General features: G+C 36.8%; 1 protein-coding gene across 1 annotated transcript in view; it reads left to right on the top strand.

The window, feature by feature from the left end:
* Positions 1–20,909, top strand: part of LOC131691885 (uncharacterized) — a 114,420-nt gene that overhangs the window by 92,329 nt on the left and 1,182 nt on the right. Inside the window, exons 4-7 of the mRNA XM_058978573.1 lie at positions 13,120–13,341; positions 13,398–13,489; positions 13,583–13,693; positions 13,781–13,954. Of these exons, the coding sequence (XP_058834556.1) occupies positions 13,120–13,341; positions 13,398–13,489; positions 13,583–13,693; positions 13,781–13,828 (473 nt within the window). The 3' untranslated portion in view covers positions 13,829–13,954. The remainder of the gene's footprint in view (positions 1–13,119; positions 13,342–13,397; positions 13,490–13,582; positions 13,694–13,780; positions 13,955–20,909) is intronic.

Raw genomic sequence — 20,909 nt, forward strand, 5'->3', positions numbered from 1 at the left:
TATAAACTATAGGAAAAATTAAAAATAGAATTTTTATTTTTGATGCTAAATGTCTTCAAGGTGCATGAAACGTCGAGATTTGATGCAAACTCGAAAAAAAAATTGACGACGATTCACTTTTTTGGATTTCGGCACATTTTTGTCTTTCTCATATAGAAAGGTTATGCAATTACTCTGAAAAACGTCAACCTAATCCCATCAATTTTTTGACTCGCATAAGGTTTCTGGATTTTAAAAGGGGCGTAGTTGATGGTTTAAGGAGAGGGGTCACACCCCCCCCCCCTCTACCGTTCACTCCCCTCCCTTAAAAATCTCCTTAAATCACCCCTCAGCCCTCATACCCCTCCCCTTCAACCCCATCATCTTTAAACCACCACTATATCACAAAGCATACCAATTTAAGCTGGGGAGTCGTTCGTTCATGGAACTTTCCCCCCTCCTCACATACCCACCCCCGCATGACCAAATGAGTTAGCAAGCAGATAACATTGATCTAATACTGATTAGGCTAATGAAGTACGATATTTTTTTGTTTCAAGTGTTTCACCGTCGACACGTAGCTCATCAAGTTCGTGGCTGGCAAGCCATTGTGTATAAATGCAAAGTGTACTAAGAATGTAATGGGCATTTCCACAACTATGTTGAACATAAAAAGCCTCCGTGCTATAGTTTAGAGAAAGGCACAATTGCACCGCTAGGTGGATTAAAACAGGTTTTTTATATATACTCCTCTAATTTTATGCATTCTTAACGTTTTATTTACTTTTTCTGTTACTTTATATATGTCTTGTTTTTAATGTTAAATAAGTTTTATTATTCTTGATTTATCGAATTTGTCAGCTTTATAAATTTTTCAAATTATGGTCTGCATTCTTTTTAGTAGTTTTTTTTTTTTTTCATTTTCATTGATTCTTAAAATTTTTCCTACTTTCCTATCGTATTTTAATTATTTTCACCATTTGTTCAATAATGTTCGACTTCTTTGATCTTTGCATTATGTTTTCCTAGTTTCCTATTTTATTTTTATAGGTTCTGTTCTGGTTTTTCTTGATTAAACATTTTTTGACAATTGGCATTAATTTGTTTATTTGGTTCATTTCGTTGTTTTTAGCTTTTTTGTACATTCTTTTAATATTTAGTTTTACTATTGTTTATTTATTTGTTTTGCCGTTGATTGACGTTTAGATAATATTTTTAATTTTTGTAATCATAACATTTTTAATCTTACTCCTTACTTTTAAAAATACTATTGACAAAAATGGCGCATTTCAAAGTCACCAAAACTGTCGAAGAGGTATTAAAAAACTCCCAAAGTATGAAAAGCTCTACGTTTTTCCTTCATTAGCACTACAAACAACTAGAGCAAAAAACTGGACATAAATATAAAATTTCAGTGTACTATATATAAAATAAGTGAACTCCAATGGATTTAAAACATTAACTTTTTTGTACTCAGGCAATACACAGTGGTGGGGGCCCGTATGTTGGACCCCCCGGGCCCGTATTTTCTCTCTGCGGCCCTGGTTCTATGGGTATCAGTGGCGTTGCCATTGAGGGGTCATAAGGTGGTTGTGAATTAATATTTAAATAATAATTTCGGAAGTTTATTACATGATCAATACATTGTGAACCTATTGTTTTAAACATCACGGGGACTTTTGATTTTTTGTGGGAATGGGATCTTGTAACTGTGAGAATCTTATAGTTGACAATATCAAATAAAATACCTACATGAAAACACCCACATTGAAAGTGATGAAAACTAACGTTTTTCGTTTTTCTCCAGCAGGTCAGCATCGGTTTTTATGAGCACTTGATATTCTTTTGTTGTTCAATTATTTAAATAGCCACTAAGTAGGATTGGAAATAAAGAAAATTAAAAAGAAGTTAGTGGCTATTTACGATGTGCATTTGAATACTGAAATGAATGGCGTAATACAATTTCATATACAAAGCTCGTTTTTATGTTATGCACTGTGGTAGTAAAAGCAAAATTCATTTTCGAAAACCGTTTTACGGTCAACATCACATAGTTTCGAAACCGCCAGCTTTGCAGGTTTAGTATCTTCGAAGAATTTTGCAGCGCAAAACATCTTCTGATAGAATAATTTTTGCGATTAAGCTTCCTAGATGTAAGCATTAGCTCTTCAAACAAATTTAGTCTCGAAAGACTTGGTGTCTTCAGCAAAATTATAACGAATAACTTGCCTGAAGCCCATAGGCGGCTCCAGTCGGCTGACAAAGAGGGGCCTGAAATTCTGACAAAATATATATCATGCAAATTTTAAAAATTAGTAGATTTAGAAGTGTCGAATTTGGAAAGCCAATTTATTTTGAGAGTGGCGAACAATGAGATAAATCCGTCCTTCCTTGAGTCGTCCTTGAATGCAAGCACTTTTTTTATAATTCGTTTATTTAGCCTGGCTCATTGTGATAACTTAACAAAGCCGCAAATATTTACAATATTTAAAATATATGTAACTAAAATATAAATAAGTGAAAACAAATACAGTGGGATTCCGTTTTTGGCAACAATATTTTTTTATTTCAGATGCCAAAACCGGAACCGTGCCAAAAATGGAACCCTATTCTTAAAGTTTTTATTTTCAATTTGTGCCTACAAAAATGTTTCAAGGACTTTTTAGTTATACCAAAATATGTGAAATGAATTGAAATCAGCAAATTAGATTTTATTCAAGTTTTAACCCTCAGAAAAGCAAACTAAAATTGTGACTTCACGAAGCAACACTCCTAAGATCTAATGCAATCAAAAACCTCCTTTTTGTCGTTTTAACGGTGAGAGAATCGAAAGTCCGAAAACGCTAGATCATTTGTTTATCAAATTACAAGTTCATTGGAACTAGAGAACTATAACTAGCCGGGCCTCTGAGACGTCTTGCCTTTTTGACGGTTAATCAAGAGCAGGCATAGCGTTGTTGGTAAATCGATTGCCTTACACGTAGCTCACCTGGGTTCAATTCCCAATCCCGCACATAAGTTCCGAAAAAAGATGTGAATGATCTTAAAGTTTTTAAAGTCGGAATAAATTTTTTTTACCAAATAACAATATATTTCTTTCGTTTTGTTTAAATGACTTAAAATTAGCGAATATTTTAGTAAGTCTTCGATTTTCGCTTTACCATTTGAGGGATTCCATGAGAAACCGGCCGACCACAAAATATGACCATCGTTGATTCGAACGAAACTTTGAAGTTGTGTTCGGTTTATGAATCTTGATTTTCTTTGACAATTGCAATAATTTGATACAAGAGCTTACAATATCACCTTGATGTCAAAGAGAAAGTTACAGGAAATATTATGAGTCTTTTGAAAAACTTATTGCTGTTGATGGAGAAACGCGAATAACTTCTGAAAAAGTCGTAATAAAACAAAAAAATTGTGTCGTTAAAACAAAATTTGAAATATCTCGAGAACTACTACATTTCAGAAAATTTTTGTTATGAGCATTTTGATTTAAAATGGCGTTTAGAATCGTATCCAAAAATAAATTTGTATTTTTGACTGCAAATAGTATGAATTATAAGAATATGACAAAAGTTGTTATTAGGAAAACTTTTTTCTTGAAAACTTCTCCATGATCCAAATACACTGAGAAAGTTTTCTTTACGTCTTTAAAACGATAAACATTAGATTTTTGACATTTTATGATGGAGTAACGCGAATAAGTTTTAAAAATGGTATTATCACACGAATTAACTGTTTCGCTGGAACAAAATTCCAATTGTCTCGAAAATTATCGCATTTTGGAAGATTTTTGTTAAATGCATTTTGATTTAAAATGATACATTCAGTAATAAAATTACAGTTTTGTATGTCAATTAGTATGAAATTTTAAAACATGTATAAAGTTACTGTTAGAAAAACTTTTTTACCGATAAGTTCTCCATCATACAATTATATTCAAAAGGTTTCTGTTCCCTTTAGGTTTTTGTTGACAAAATATATAAAAATAGAAAAAATGGGTTTTTTGCAAATGACACAACATTTTTTTCAGTGTATATTTTTTCCGTACATAAATATTCATTCCCTAAAACTCGTTCTCAGAAAGTTTTGATTTTTTCATCAAAAGGCCAAAAATCTGTCTTCTGTAAAAATAATCTGTGATGTAAAATTGTGAAGAAAATCTGTGACATCACAGAAAAATCTGTGAATATAGTAACCCTGGAATGAGCTCTGAAAGTTATATATCCGAGGATGATGCCATCGGCAAAATCAATACAATCAATCAGAGCCATGTAAAGGAGACATCACGAGCGCTTGGCCACTGGATGCCTGAACCTATAGTTGTCTCCACCCCCAGCGATAGCAGTGATCAAATGCAGTACTCATCGGAGCGCATTGTCAACATGCCTGATTGCTACTACCGTTCTTTACGGCCCGACGTTCGACGGGAGAATGAACTCGCTCGAGGAATGATATTTTCTAAATAGTCGAGGATGACGTCATTCATAGAAGCGTAGTGTGCTGGATGCTCAAATCTGTCGTACGAGGCGCTGTTGCTTGTCTGGCAAAAGAACAACAACTGATTCAAACAGGCACGCGGCACATTTATTTATTACTTTTCGTGTTCGTTTGAGTCACTATGGGGCTCCCTATTGACGGCTCTGCCGGGGATAGATTGACTGATGCATGGGAGTTCACGTTTTCCGAGATCTATTCATTTTTGCTTGTTTGTTAATAGTGTGCCATTGAAATACAAAAGCACTATAGCAATAAAACATAATTTCAGTTAATTCCGAATTGTTTGGTGACGAAAATCCGTTCATAAATAAAAAGTTATTAGCGTTCAAAATAGTGACGCAAAAACGTGACATCGTTTGATTTTAGATTTTAGAATGACACCCTGCCCCAGATAGTGCAGTAAGACACTTTCAATGTCAAAAAAAAAAAATAATAATTTTTTTAAAAACCTTCAATCCTTGAAAATATTTAGGTTTGAAGAAACCCATTTTTGTTGTGAAAATTACTTGTAGCTGTCCAAACAAAAAAGATTCAAAAATCTTTAGAACAACTTATTTACGAGAAATTAATACATGGAAAGATAATACAAGAAAACCGATTATTCAGGAGCCACCCTACCTTAAATCTTTAAGAAATCATAACAAATGAATAATTATAGATAGGGGAAACCGGGGCTATTCGGACCTACTTAAGCAAATCGCCCTTTTAGGTGGATAGATATGAAAAAATTACCGGTCAAAGGTCCTAATTATTAGTTTGAAACCTTAGCTGCATTTTGATGCCATAAAAGGTTCATTTTCACCACTTAATGGAAGCTCTAGGCGATAATTTGCAAACCTCTACGTTTTTCCATCCTTTTACAATGTAGAGGTAATTCGGACCTCCCTACGGGGCAATTCAGACTGTCATTTTCCTTTAATTTTTTTACAATGGAATTATGTTTATCCATGAAATATTTATAAAAGACACTCCTTAGGAAGCAAAAAAAAATAAATTGCTTTACAAAAACTTAATCTGGTAAGTCACAGCTGTCGATTGGCGGCCTATGTATTTTCTTTGCTGTGGCGTGTGCGCAGCCGCAAGCCGCTTAACGGTGGTTGACGGAATAGGGGCTCTGGATAGCCCCGTACGCGCATATCGCACAAAAGTGGTGAGCGTCTCGAAAATATCTCTGTTTTCACCCAAACAAAAATCATTCCATAAAATAGGAGCCTCAAGCATTCCAAAACACTCACCTTTTATTTTTTCACTTTTATTTGTTTATTTGTTGGTTTTTTCATTATAATGATTTTTGTTTAGAGAATTCTACAAAGAACAAAGAATCACATTCAGCTCTCAAAATTAATTTCAGAATAGCGATTCCACGAAAACGTACGATAGTCAGAAAGTCTTACTATTTTCTGAGAGATGGAGGGGGTCCGAATTACCTCCACTGTCTTAATAGCCCCGGGTCCCCCTACTCTTGTTTTTTTTGCAAAGTGGCTTCAATTTAATTGTTTCGTAACATTGTAGAACATTACGCAGGAAACATCACACAGCTAAACAGTTGATCCTCTGAACACCCCAACCACAAGGACCACCCTAATTCCATTAATCGAAAAAATCACCAACAAAATACTAACGAAGTTTTCCAAAGACATCATATAGCTAAAGCAAACTGTTTGGGCACCAGCAGTATTGTATTTCTAAATACGGTTTTGGGACCATAGTGTGTAACGTTCCAGCTTAATTTCCCTCCCCGATATGTCACAACATGTCACGACTTGTCGTAACCCTTCTTCCCTAAATGCGTTACGTAATTCATGCATGGTCCCTCATTACAACAAAATATGTATTGCACGTTTTAAAAAAGATGGGTGGGTAATGTCTGCGACATAGCCGGAGTGATGTAGAATACATAAGGAACACGTTCTTCAAATATGTTGATACTCATTGGAATTTTCGGACAAAAGGTGATTTGGGTGAGGAATATTTCAAATTATTCTTTACAAAAATGATGGTGGTCCTGAAAAGGACCGTTTTTGTTGGCGATGTTGGCCTTGGTGAGGGAGATGGCTAACGATGAAATGAATTGTTAGCATGAGGAAGTCGCATAGTACTGGCCAATGGCAGAACAGATAATAATTGATTCCTGAAAATCAATTTTTCTTTATTCATGTAAATTATAAATACTTAAACTCGACCTTCTGTTCCTTCCGAAATATTGAAATGGGGTGTCTATATTAAACCATTAGTCGTGGTCACAATAAAAAAAGATGGGTGGGTAATGTCTGTGACATAACCGGAGCGTCGTGATTTCAATTCGAGACGTTAATTTAAATCTAATAATATTCAACAAAATGACGTTTGAATGGGAAATTTTCAAATAATTCTCTATGGTAATGTGGTGATTCTGAAAAGAACCTTTGGTATCGGCGTTGGTGTTGATGGTGATGCGCTGGATCGTTGGATATATTTTGCATGATAGTTACGTGTCTGGCGAACTGTTTTGTAGCCTCGAACAAAACCACAAGACTGGCTTCTTCGAGTACCATTACGGCTGAACTTTATAAGCTTAGCTCGACTTTGAAATCCTACACAATCTCACGAATCAGACGCTGGTAGGGCCATTTTGTTTGCTACTAGCACGGAGCTGCACAAAAAAATCATTTAATGCAGTTAGTTCACGGAGGCTGCCAAAAAGCTCGAATAGAAGCATGCGACTTCAACGTTTCTCTTAAACACATGCAATTGAAGCAACACTGATCACTAGAGGGATGATGAGGGAACACGCACATTCGTTTTGGTAATACTGATAATAGCAGTAGAAAGGAATGGAAAAGCAGTGCACTAAACGAGCAAGAGGATAATTTAAATTTTTGTTCCGTATGCAAGCTACTTCTTTCCACACAACGTATTATGTAGCTTGTTGAAAATTACACATCTTAAAATGAAAGTTTCAGTTTAACTCTCACTAGAACACAATTGATTGGTCCTGAAAAGAACCGTTGCTTTTATTGTAATTTACGCCCACTCCCAGCGGACACTGTGAGCCAGTTTGATTTCTTTTGCGAGAAAGTTACGTACTTGGTGCACTATTTTGTATCCTCAAACAAACCGACCAAGTAGGCATCACTGGCTTCATTACGGCTGAGTTTTGTAAGCGTAGCTCGACTTTGAAGTAATACACAACCTTAGGGGCCATGCATAAATGACGTAGCATTTTGGGGGGTAGGGAGGGTATACCAAATTTGTGACAAAGTGTGATGAGGGAGAGGGTAGGGTCAGTAGTTGTGCGACGTAGCATGACGATTAATTTTTTTGCGGGCATCAAAACCCATTGATTAGAGAAAAACATTTAATGTTCCTCCATTTCCAAGAGAAATAAATTTAAGTTCACACAAGTTACTTTTCATGCAGTTTTTCATGATGTAAATTTTGCGATTCGTGGAATTACAAGCTTGTAAAAATACGGAAAGATTTTGCATGCCGATTTAATTTGCTGCATTAGTTAGTTAATGTTGCTAACAAGTAAACTTAGTTTGGTAGCTGAATTAAATTTTCTTTTCGGATTCAACCAAACAAATTATGTTTGTAATTTATGCTTGTTAGAATCATTGGCAGCTGCAGGATTGTGACCTGAGAGAACTTCTCTTCATGCTCCCCTTGACATATAAAATTCAAAACAAAACTATCAACACTATATTTGTCGTGAAATGGGTTTATTTTGTACGCAATTTGCTGTTATAATGAAAATATTGATAAAAGTCGTACAACATTTTGAAAGAACATGGATTTGAAATAATTGTAAAACATATGTATTTGTTTTTTATCCTCCGGCCACGTTGCACAGGATGAGAGGGGGGGGGGGTAGGTAAATGCTACGTTATTTACTAGGGGGAGGTTTGAATTTTGTGACCAAATGCTACGAAGGGGGAGGGAGGGGTCAAAAATCGTCGAAAAAAAGCTACGTCATTTGTGTACGGCCCCTTACGAACCAGACGCTGGAATGTTAGCCAGCGGATTAGTTGTTCCGTTGCCCTTTAGTTGGGGCGAAATACTGGCATGGCGATAGTTCCTGATCGGTAGTCGGTTGCGATGGGCCACCAGTAGCTGGGGCACTTTTTCCGAACGTCGTCATCAGCCCCCTGTCAAGGACGACGTCTCTGTACAGCCGGAAAATCAAAACTGCCAAGAAAATCAAAATATAAATTTTGAATCGAATGTTTAAAAGCTGTAATTAGTTACTAAATGTTGATATTCTGAATAAGATGGTATTATATCATCCCACAAGATGCAAAACGTCGTGTGGAATGCTTGAATATCGTGTATAGTGCCGAACATAATTCTTTGTTTGGGGCTTTATAGCTATAACGCCCCATATATGTTGGTCGCTGTCAAACTCCATATGGTGGTATAGGGTTGCCAGGGGGCTGGTCGTCATAGCCAACTGCTTTCCTTCGGGGACTGGCTGCTTGCTAGTGCTTGAACGAATACGAATGGTGAGAAAAACCGACCGACCAATATTCATATATGAACACACGAGAAAGCACTACTATCGCTCTCTCGCTCGTTTTCGTGCCATTCCTGTGCCTTTCCTTTCCGTTCGGCTACCAATACTAGCATAACCACAACAAATATTCTGTCTTTCCATCGCCTTCAATCTAATGGCCAGTGCTAGCAAACTTGCATGTTCAGTTTTTCAATGACAACATTCAAACAATATTTTCAAAGAATGTTGCAAATTTGAAAAGAAGGAAGGAAAAGATTTTCACAAATTTAAATTCTTTTGTGTTATTTGTTAGCGCTGATAAAGGCTATTTAGTTTGCTACTAGCAAGGAGCTGCACAAACAAATCGATTTATGCAGTTAATCAACGGAGGCTGCCAAAAAGTTCGAATAAAAGCATGCGACTAGTGTACTTTGCACGTTCTATATTTTATCAATACTAGAGAGGATCGATAAAATAATTCAAAGTGTAATAGCAACATGCAATTGTGGCAACACTGGCCATGAGATGGTGGGGGAACACCCACATTCGTTTTAGTTATGATGGTATTAGCAGCAGAAAGGAATGGAAAAGCAGTGCACGAAAACGAACGAGAGAGGATAATTTAAATTCTCTTTCTTTCTTTCCACACATCGTATATCTTATATAGCTTTCTGAAAATTATTTGTTATACACCATAAAATGTAAATTTCAGTTCAACTCTTAATAGAACACAATTAATTGGTCCTGTAAAGAACCGTTTATTGTTTTATTGCGGGAGCATAATTCAGACGCACTCCCCGCGGACACGGTGAGCCAGTTTAATAATACAAACCGATTTTTTGTTATTAGTGCATGTTATACATACTTCAAATTTTAATACAGCATAGAGGAACATATTTTCAACAAATTGGCCTAAAAATCAAATCATTCTGTTAAGTATGTTAAAAGTTATTAACGTTCAAAATCTGACGCGGCGCCGCGGCCGATATTTTGAAACGGGACCCCTATATTGAAAGCTTAAATGTATTCTACATTAAAAGAACTACCATGTACAACAACAATGTTGCCAAAAACGGAACTCATTTGTTGCCCAAAACGGATTGTGTCAAAAACGGAATCCTACTGTATTATGTCCGTCGTATCCCGAACATGCAACTTTCGCTAACGCTTTTTCGCAATAAGAAAACATTTGTTTAGTCACCTACTCGTTAATAGTGCTAGCCAGACTTCCCATGAACATCGACAAGTTTGTACCTGTGTACAAAATTTCGTGCATCCGTACAACCTCGAGTATGCTTCATCTCGATGTACATGTTCGTCTCGAACGTCGAACTAACACGAAAGATGTTCAAACTCTAGTTCAAACATCCTTGTGCGTACACGAGAACGGTTCACACAAGGCCAAAAAAGTCAACGCTAGTGATGATAAAATTGAGAAGGAGAAAACTGGTGCCACGAACCTGTGTGTACGAGAGGTGTACGCACATCGCGTACGTACATGGAGTTCAGTTATGCAGACGAACATGTGCTAGTGTTTTGGTATGAAATAGCGTGTTCGAGTTCGTACACAAAATGTGGGTTTAATATGAGAACAGAACCAGAGCGAACATTGTGTACGATGTACATTTGGGAAGATTGGTGCTGGCTGTTGAAGTTATGGTGCTCGATACTGCATTTGAAGTTAACGTTATAGCATGAACAGCTGCAACAAAGTTGGAAACCGTTTCTGGTTCAGATAACGGTATTAAAGCCTGTGTTTTAATTTGGTGTGCCATGGATGAGTGGACAATCGGTCGTGATGCATTCTCCCCACGATACGGATGCATAACGTAGTTTGTTTAATACAGGATGATTCATCATGCGATTTCTTTGAAACCAACAAAATCAAGTGAATTTATTCACAAAATTTTTGTTATCACTCGAAAAAACTTTTTTTGTTAGTTACTCGCCATGGATCTGCCAACTGGCCGCATAGATCGTGCCATGACACTCCTCTTTTTCCTATGGGGTTATGTGAAGTCAAAGGCATATGTGGAGAAGCCTTCAAAGATTTAAGTATTGGTAGCCAACAATACTCGAGTTATATATACAGATATCACATAAAAAGCTCAAACACGTTATCACAAATTGGACCACTTCAATGGACCATCTCAACCGCAACTATGTTCAATAATTAAAAGCAATTGTTTTCTAACAAAGAATGTTTAATTCATGTTTTTTTTATTTGAAAAAAATCTCATGATGAATCACCCTGTAGTAGTTCCGTGTGGTTTGAGTTCTATAGTGAAGTAGGCGGGAATACCCGACCAGAAGGAAATAACACAATTATAACTCATGCTGATATTTTGTTACGAAAAATTTCCTATCAAATTTTGTTATAAAGTAGAAACCGTTAGGTGTTAAAATAACAAAAATTCCAACAAAAAATTGTCTACGAATATCACATTTATAACAAATGTTGATAGCAATATAACACGATCATAACAACTTGAGATAGCATAACTGACCCCAACATAGCTTGTATTACTTATTGTATAATATCAATGATTTTAGCGTGCACGTCTAAAAATAGAATACGAGAAAAATAAAGCATACATTAGGGCGCTTTTTTCTTTGGAGCAAAAAGCTTCCTGCAGCAAAAGCTTTTATAGCATTGCCAAATAATTGCATACCTGCTGGCTGATTGTTATTGTGAATATATGACACGCAAATTATTATTTGTCGATATTGCCGCTTTGAACCTGGGTATTCTGAGTTTGATGGGGAAGTTTCCTGCATGAACCAACGACGTTGTTTCCGACTGAGGTTTAATGTTAGCATAATATTCCACGCATCCGTCAAGGGCAAAACGATTATAGATGCAGAAGACGTTTCCAGAACGCACACATTGAACCTTGCCCAAGCCTAAGTGCTGTATGTTTTCCTGGTGTCATACGCTTTGTTTTTATTCAGTTTCAGTCACTAATACAGCTGCCTGTATGACGATAGACTGAATAGCTTTATAATATCTTTTCAGATTAGAAAAGAGGGGCTATTTTTAGATTCTAAATAGTACTCTTCTCTTGTACGTTAACGTGTTTTACATGATTTTTAGAAATAATGTCGATGCGACATGGTAACATTGAGCGGATATTTAACGTAAATTGTTTCACGAAGAATACAACAAATCTTATTTAGGATTCCGCATAGATTCAAAGCAACGAATGAGTTTTGAGGTTTCAAAATAAATCTCTTTTAGGGATTTGTTATTGGCATTTTTGATATGGGGAAGACTAAATAAACCAGTACAATTTGATTTCAATTCGCGTTTCTTTCATTTGGACTGCTTGATACTTTCTGCATATTCTTCGAAATAAATTTTATAGGAAAATTATAATCTTTATAAAAACGCTCTTCGATAACTTCACGATTTCAAAGCTTTTTATAATAATGGCTTTAACATTTAAATCATACGCCTCCTACTCGAAGTTATGTGTCAGAAGAGTGTCTCAGAAAATAGGAAATGTTATCTCTTAATCCAACTGAAACCAAGTAAGTCAATCAAACACCTCACTGACAAGTTCTCCGACCACTTGCATCTAAAACTTGTCTATACTCAAAATGCGGAATTTTGAAAATCCAAATAAAAAATTAAAAGCTTCAAAAATTCGCTTTAAAAAGACTGTACTTACTGTAACATCATCGTTGTATGCGTACATTAATATCATATTATTAATCCAATGATAGCACCAGAAGATATAATATTGATATAAGTTTTCTTGCATTCCTGATCGGTATATCATAAAGATAACACAGAGAGTAATAAATATCAACATGAGATATAAATTTGATAGTTTTCTGTTATGATGTTCTGATCGGGTAGTTCTTTCGACCCGCATCCTCACCAAAGTGCCTACCCGGGAAGAAGTTTCTCCTAGTATAGGGAGTAATGAGTTCTACTTCTCCCAATTGCGCCACGGATTTTTCAATTGGCTACACACGATAGTCTTGCTTGCAACGCTTTCAAGTTTAACCACGTGTTTTAGGTGGAACAATATACTTTTGCATATAAAATATTTAAATTAATCCATAAAAAATTGTAAACAAATACAATAAAAATTTAAACCAGAAAAATGCAATAAAATTCTTTCAAAATACACATTGTTTAAAAAATTTATTCCCTTTAGCCATCTGCGCAACCCCGTGTCGTAATGGTGGACGTTGCACAGCCCCAGATACCTGTACCTGCCCGTCCGGATTCACGGGAGCTCAGTGCGAGGAGGATATCAACGAGTGCAAGCAGTTAAAACCGTGCGATCAAACGTGCTACAATACGGATGGTTCGTACTATTGCACCTGCCGGGATGGTTTCACGCTTCAAGCAGACCGACAGAGCTGTAGAAGAGTTGGTAAGATTAGCGCTATTTTCGCTTACGAGCTATTACACCATATTTTTACACCATAGAAACGATAAACGACATTGCTACTGAAGCGAGAGATATGGAAAACGATGTCGACTACGACAGCCTGGATACCCGGTTAGCTAAACTGGAGAAGGTGAACTATTCTTTGACAAGCAACTACTGACAATATGAACAAAGTGTTATATAAATTTTAAATTTGTGATGTTCTATCTCTCTCAATCCACAGATTATCTTCAGCGAGGATCGTAGATCACAATCGGAGAACCACGAACTTAACAAGAAGGTTCAGTATGCGCTCGATGCCGTTTCGTCGCTAAGATCGCAAATCTCACGGCTGGTAAGTACTTGTCCTATTAGTACTTTCCGAGTTGTCTCGGAAAAGTAGAGCAACTAGCTATGTGGATTGTCTCGATTTTACTTTCAGTCACAAAGGCTTTCCCCGACGGTGGACTACGGAAATCGAATCAACTGATCGGATGATGCAAGTGCAATTTACACGATTGCATGCTGCGTAGGTTGTAGGACCCGAACCCAGAATCTCTCTGATGTAGGATGTATTTATTGTAATTATTTGTAGGCAGTGTATTTCTATAATAAGGTGAGTACTGTAGGACGATTGAGCGCAGTATCTTTAACTACATTGGCCGCCTATGACGATTCTTGATGCCCCGGAGAACTTGCCAAACGAATTTCCCATCAATTTAATTTCCCATAAATTTTTCGGCGAATTCTTTACCGATTTTTACAAACTTGGTTTCAAATGAAAGATATAAACTGCTATTGAATTCTATTCAGATCTGACCATTGGTTCCGGAGTTATAGGTTGATTAGTACGGTCACACAAGTATTTCCCATATACATCGATGCAATTGTAATACCCCAGAGGTTCACAATCTACTGAAATGAACATCAAATTAGTTCGCTTCGCAGATATAGATTACTGATGGCCAATTAAACATTCTTTGAAGTTATTGTTCACTATTGACAATTCCAGAAGTTCCACCAAGTCATCGGTGATTCGGTGTTGACTGAACCGATTTTCACAAACCAAGTATCGAATGGAAGGTGTAGCATGCCGTTGAATGAACCCCTCATCAAACTCCTTCCCGCCTTCCCTTCTTCTCATTTGTCACATCCGACCACCATAAATGGTTGCGGCAGTCCCGAGAAAATAGCCATCTTTCAAAATTATCAAACTCACATCTTCCTCAAAGATGGTTGGGCCGATTTTCACAACATTTGTCTCAAATGAAAGGGATATTATCCTCATAGACTGCTATAAACATTTGTACTTATCGGTTATGCGGTTCCGGAAATTTGTCGTATAAGCCTGAACAAAAATATTGTTTTCCAAGAGGGGACCACATGAAATTTCAGAAATCCAATTCGTATTTTTGATGCCAAGTGTCTTTAAAATTCATTCGAAAAACATTTTTTGGATAAAAATAAACTTTTTGAAACTTAGCTGATTTTGCATTTCTCATATAAATAAAGGTTCCAAAAATCGACTTTCTATCCGAGGTCCGGAAGATCGAGTGGCGTATTCTATTAGATTCAGTTCGTTGAGATCGCAAAATGCCTGTGTGTATATGTGTGTGTCAAATAATGTCGCTCAATTTTCTCAGAGACGGCTGAACCGATTTGCACAAATTTAGTGTCAAATGAATGGTATAACGCTCCCATAAGCTGCCATTGAATTTTTAGTTGATCCGACTTTCTGTTCTGGAGTGACGGGTTGAGGAGTGCAGGTACAAAGCAAATCTTCATATAAACTGATGACACTATGATGTACGAATGATGTAATACATATTCAAATGTGTTCAACATTTGGATTTACGGGTCTAGGATCATTAATGATCGCAGTAGCTTTGACCACCTTGGTCACCTATGATAGTTCCTAATGACCGGAACTCTCAGACCAACCTCACACCCGCAGCCCTTCATCTACCCCGTATACCAAAATAAGTTGGGTGGTTCCCTAAGCATTCGCCCACCCTCACCAATTATTAATTAATTTTAAAATAACAACATCGAACTGACGCTGATTAAGCTAATTAAATACAGTAATGTTTCGATTATATCACTATGCGTTTATATCAATACTCGTTTATATCACCCTCGCATATATCACGGTTTTATCTCGATTATATCACGCTTTTTGAAAAACAGATAAGGCACACTACGTTTTGATCCAATTAAGCCACATGTTGTGTCCTGACACTTTTAGGGTATTTTCACAATTGATTTGCTTATTTACATTTAGGGTAATGAGCCTATTATTAGGTTTCGGACTGTTTCGTTTAGGGTTTATATATGATGAGGTCGTTCAAAAAGTCAAACTTTTTATTCTTTTATCTTAAAGTATAGATTCTTAAGAAAGTATCTGAAATTTTTATAGACGTATAAGTAGTAGAAGAAAAGTTATAGCACTGTTTATCTTGTTCCTTTAAGTGAAGACAGGGCGTGGCGCGAAACTTTAAACGTGAATAATCTCGAAATCATGTTTTACCAAGACGTTGTTGCAATGACTAGGATTGACTAAATATTCTTCGTCCGATTTTAATTTTAGTTTAAAATTCTTCGTAACTTATTTGCCGTGTCCTTAAGGGACCGTCTGGAGGGACCGTTTGACTTCTTTTTTAAATTGTTAGTTATCCGCAAGAAAATCTAACAAAATAATGAGAAAAACAAATTACGCAAGATATGGTAGGTATGCCTAGATATGCATTTTCTCTTGAATCGATGTGAATACTTTTCTTTTGAAAGGACAACATCAACAATTGGTGATGGGACTATTTCTATGGATGTTGAAACAACGAGAACTGAATCGTAATCTCTTCGAATACACTGATTTTAATAATCAAGATATTTGTCCAAAACCTTAATGTGGCAGATTCGTTTAAGTTTAGTTTTGGGTGGTTGAACTATTTTAAGAAACGGTATGTGCTACGTAAGGTGAATCTGTGTGGGGAAAAATTATCCTCTGATGCCATACCGTTTTACCCAATGCGTTGAACAAAGATGGCAGACGCTGCCAACGGCTTCAAATGGGTAGTGTGATTATAGAAGCATGGCAAAAATAAGCGCATTACCCTACTATGATTTATTCTTTTGACTAACTTGACCTTTTCATTACTTTTTGTTTATACAAATACATGGAAAAATGCTTGAAAGTAATTTTTTGGTTTGTTTTGAATATATCGCGCTTCAAATATATCACGCTAAAATACAGACCGACCGTGATATAATCGAAACATTACTGTATTATATTTTGTTTGTTTTGAGTTTATCAGCGTCAACATGCTGCTCATCAGGTTCGTGGCAGTCATGCCCTTTTACACTAGAGTTACTATACTCAGAGTTAGGCGGACACAACCACCTAACTATGAATATAGTAACTATATTTTACACGGGGCCAAAAAACCATGCAAAAAACCGCGTTAATTGGGTCATTAAGCTATATATAGTTTTCCATTCGATAAATTTTAGGTCCAATATACATAATATAACATTATTTAAAAAAAAATTGCGTTGTAATACGTAAAAACTATTTTTTTGTTTTTTAAATAAATCGTATGTAAACATAGACAATCATATATAGGAAAACTGCGGTTGTTTACATCTGACCTGTCAAAACAACACCCAAAATGAAAAAAACTATATGCATTGGATGGCGGTTATGTCAAATAAAAATAACCCTGCGGGAAAACCAGACAAACATGTATTCATTTTTTCTGACAGGGCATCATTTGTCATGAAATTCGATATGTCAAATGCTTCTGATAGTGTCAAATCAAGACTGTCAACATATTTCTTTATTTTAAATTTAAATTTTATTTTCACGTTTTCTGAGTTGGAAAAAAAACATTGTTGTGATTACGAAAATCAGTTTTATCGATGTATGTAATAAAAAACCTGTTTTAATCCACCTAGAGGTGCAATTGTGCCTTTCTCATTTCTCCAAACTATGATTTAATAGCTGGTTCGTACAATATAACATTATGGAAATGTCTTTCATTCTTATTACACTTGGTAAGTATATATAAGAGCACCTTTTTGCATTCATCACGGTATCAGTTTGAATCGGAGTTTTCTATGTGATCGCACTCCACAACCCGTAACTCCGGAACCGGAAGTCGGATGAAGATGGAATTTTATATCAGTTTCCGGGGACGCAACACCTTTCATTTGAGACTAAGTTGATCAAATCGGTCTAGCCATTTTCGAGAAACCAATATAACCGTTATTCTGAATTTGGATGCTTCCGGATCCATCGATGGTGGCCAGTGTGGCCAAAGAGACTTTGAATGACTGTTGGTGACCTAGATCTACAAATTCAACAGTTGTGTTTTCATTTTGGAACAAATTTCACTTTTTTACATTCATCGCAGAATTCGTTAGAATCGGGATTCGCTGCGTGATCGTACGTATCACCCTGTAATTCAGGATCCACACAAAATTCAACAGCAGCTGATGGACCTTTCATTTAAAATCAAGTTTGTCAACATCGGTTCAGAAAATTCCGAGAAACCAATGTGGACAAATCAACAAATTTTGTTTTGTAACCATACTCTTCAACTCGTAATCCGGATCAAGATGTCGGTTGAAAATGAAATTCAATAGCAATCTAGGGGAATATTATACCTTTCATTTGAATCTTAGTTTGTAAAAATCGGTTCAGCCATCTCCGAGAAACCGATGTGGACATTTTGTTAACAAATTCGCACATACACACACATACATACATACATACATACATACATACATACATACATACATACATACATACACACATACATACACACAAATATTTTGCGATCTCGGCGAACTGAGTCGAATGTTATATGAGACGCGGCCCTCCGGGCCTCGGTTAGAAGGTCGGTTTTTGGAGCAATTGCATAACCTTTCTATATGAGAAAGGCAAAAGAATAATATTTAATTAGCTTAATCAGCATGAGTTCAATGTTATCTTCATGTGATTATATTTTGAAATGTTGGTGGAATGGGTTTGAAAGTGGAGGGAAGGGGGGTTAGTAGAATGGGAGTGGAGGATGCGTCAGAAATCCTTCATCTTATTTCGGTATACGGGGTGGATGAAGGAAATGCGGGCGTGAGGGTGGTCCAAGGGGAGGGGAGTGATGAAGGAGTTAGGTGTAAGGGTAGGGCGGGGGCGGTGACGCAATACTCAACTGCATATTTTGCCTTCCATTTGAGACTTGGTTTGAGAAAATCGGTTCAGTCATCACCGAAGAACCGATGTGACTTTAATTGTGGAATATGCCCGGAATTCCGGAATCGCCGATAGTGGACAATATATGAATGAATGAAATGAATGAATGTTTCATTGGGAATCAGTGATCTAGATCTGCGATTAGAAGTAATTTGGTGACCATTTCAATAGTTTTTAGCCGCTGAGGTATTACGATTGTACCGATTTATATAGGAAATTCCAGTGTATCCTTCCTAACACCCCTGTAACTCCGGAAGCAAAAGTCAGAACCAAATGAAATTCAGCAGCAGTCCATGATATTACTGTATCTTTCATTTGAAATCAAGTTTGTAAAAATCGGTAGAGAATTCGTTGGGGTTTGATATTAGCTTAGGAACTTGGCGGGTTCCCCGGGGGCGTCATGAATCGTCATAGGTGGCCAATATGGTCAAAGCTGCTTTAATTGATCATTGGTGATCCAGACCCGCAAACTAGAGTAATGTTACATCAATTTTAATATGTTTTACATCATTTTAATATCATGGTGATACCAGTTTATATGGGAATTTGCTGTGTGACCGCACTCTTGAACCCGTAACTCCGGAACCGGAAGTCGGATCAACTAAAAATTCAATAGCAGCTTATGGGAACGTTATACCTTTCAGATCAGTTTGCGAAAATCGGTTTGGCCATCTCTGAGAAAATTGTGAGTTTAAATGACACACACACACATACACACACAGACATTTGCCGATCTCGACGAACTGAATCGAATGGTGTATGACACTCGGCTCTCCGGGCCTCGGTTAAAAAGTCGATTTTTACAGTGATTGCATAGCCTTTCTTTATATGAGAAAGGCAAAAAGATTTTTTTTCTCATTTAATGACCCAATTCCGAAAACTGTCAAAAACTTCGCTACATTGACTACAAAAGACTTAGACGCTTTTAGGAAAAGTGAAGATTTCGAGTTTTTATAAAAAATATTCCCTTTTGAAGGCAACAGACTTAGGGCCGATTTCTTCACCCTTGCTTAACTTTTACACCAGGTTCACTAGTACGTTTAAACCTGGCTTAAGCGGTAAGCGACGATGAAGAAATCGGCCCTTAGAGCTCAGAAACGTGGAATAGGGGGATATTGAAGTTTCCTTTTGGCTCGCACTTCAACGATATGGTTATTTTCGGAACAGTATTAACGAGTAGATACCAAATAATCTGACCGACGCCATTTTGAAAACCAAGATGGCGACTTATGGTTTAGTGGAATTCTCCAAAATCAATCAATATGGGTATTTTTGGAACGGGATTGATGAGTAGACGCCAAATGTCGAGCCATTTTTAAAACCAGGATGGCTACTTCCGGTTTAAAGAAATTCTCTATAACCCAATCAGTATGCATATTTTGAGAGTGGGCCTCATTATCGCATGCTAGAGGTCAATGTCTGAGGCCATTTCGAGATACAAAATGGCGACTACCGGTTTTGCGATATTGTAACTCGGATAGCATGAAGTGTTTTGGAACGGCCTTGACAAATATGCATTTGTCAGAGGTCGAACGTCATTTTTACATCCAAGAGTAAATAGAGACAAAAATCAATCATACGACCAATTAACGACAAGAATTGATTTCTTCACACGAAAAGAAAAACAATTTTGGCGTTGTCTAATTTCCCGTAACAATAAATGGTTGAGTTGGGTTGTCGTAGCACGGCATTCTTTAAATTTGTCAATGGAAATGCTATGGAAATTGAAGTACGTGACTGAAGCGATTTTTCTATTTCGCTCTTCAAATTTAAAAACTGCGACAATCTTTTATCTACTATCTTGCAGTTGACAAGTGGTGTGGGCATTGTTGCCAGGAATTCGATTGAAAAAAAAATTTTCCCCATGGTTACCAGAATCACATTTTAGGCAATGTGTTCAATAGATGTCGTTAGTATACTGTACGAGATGATTTTTTTCGAATTTTCTTCGAGCTGTTACGTCTGTTTGTCTGTGTTGGAACTATATTTGAGAGTAGATACAGAATACAAGAATAGGTCGCTAGTGATACTGTTCGGTCTATCTCTTTTGCGCTCCTTGAGCGCCCATTTACACTTCTCGACAAACATATGATTACGGCTTAAAAGCCAACTGTCAAAACTCTCTTTGCGAGAAAATGTGCAAACGATGTACAGTACAATTTCAAGCGAGAAGTAAATCAGTGAACTAACAGCGACAGGTAGGGACTGCGAATTGTAAGTGGTTGAGGACAGTCTTCTCCGTAGTCATCGCATCCAGTGGTTCCAGGGGGATCGAGGTACAAGGAACTACCCCTCCCCCCAACCCCACCTCCCCGAAAAATGT

Source organism: Topomyia yanbarensis, chromosome 3, assembly GCF_030247195.1.
Source record: "Topomyia yanbarensis strain Yona2022 chromosome 3, ASM3024719v1, whole genome shotgun sequence".
Classification (NCBI taxonomy): domain Eukaryota; kingdom Metazoa; phylum Arthropoda; class Insecta; order Diptera; family Culicidae; genus Topomyia; species Topomyia yanbarensis.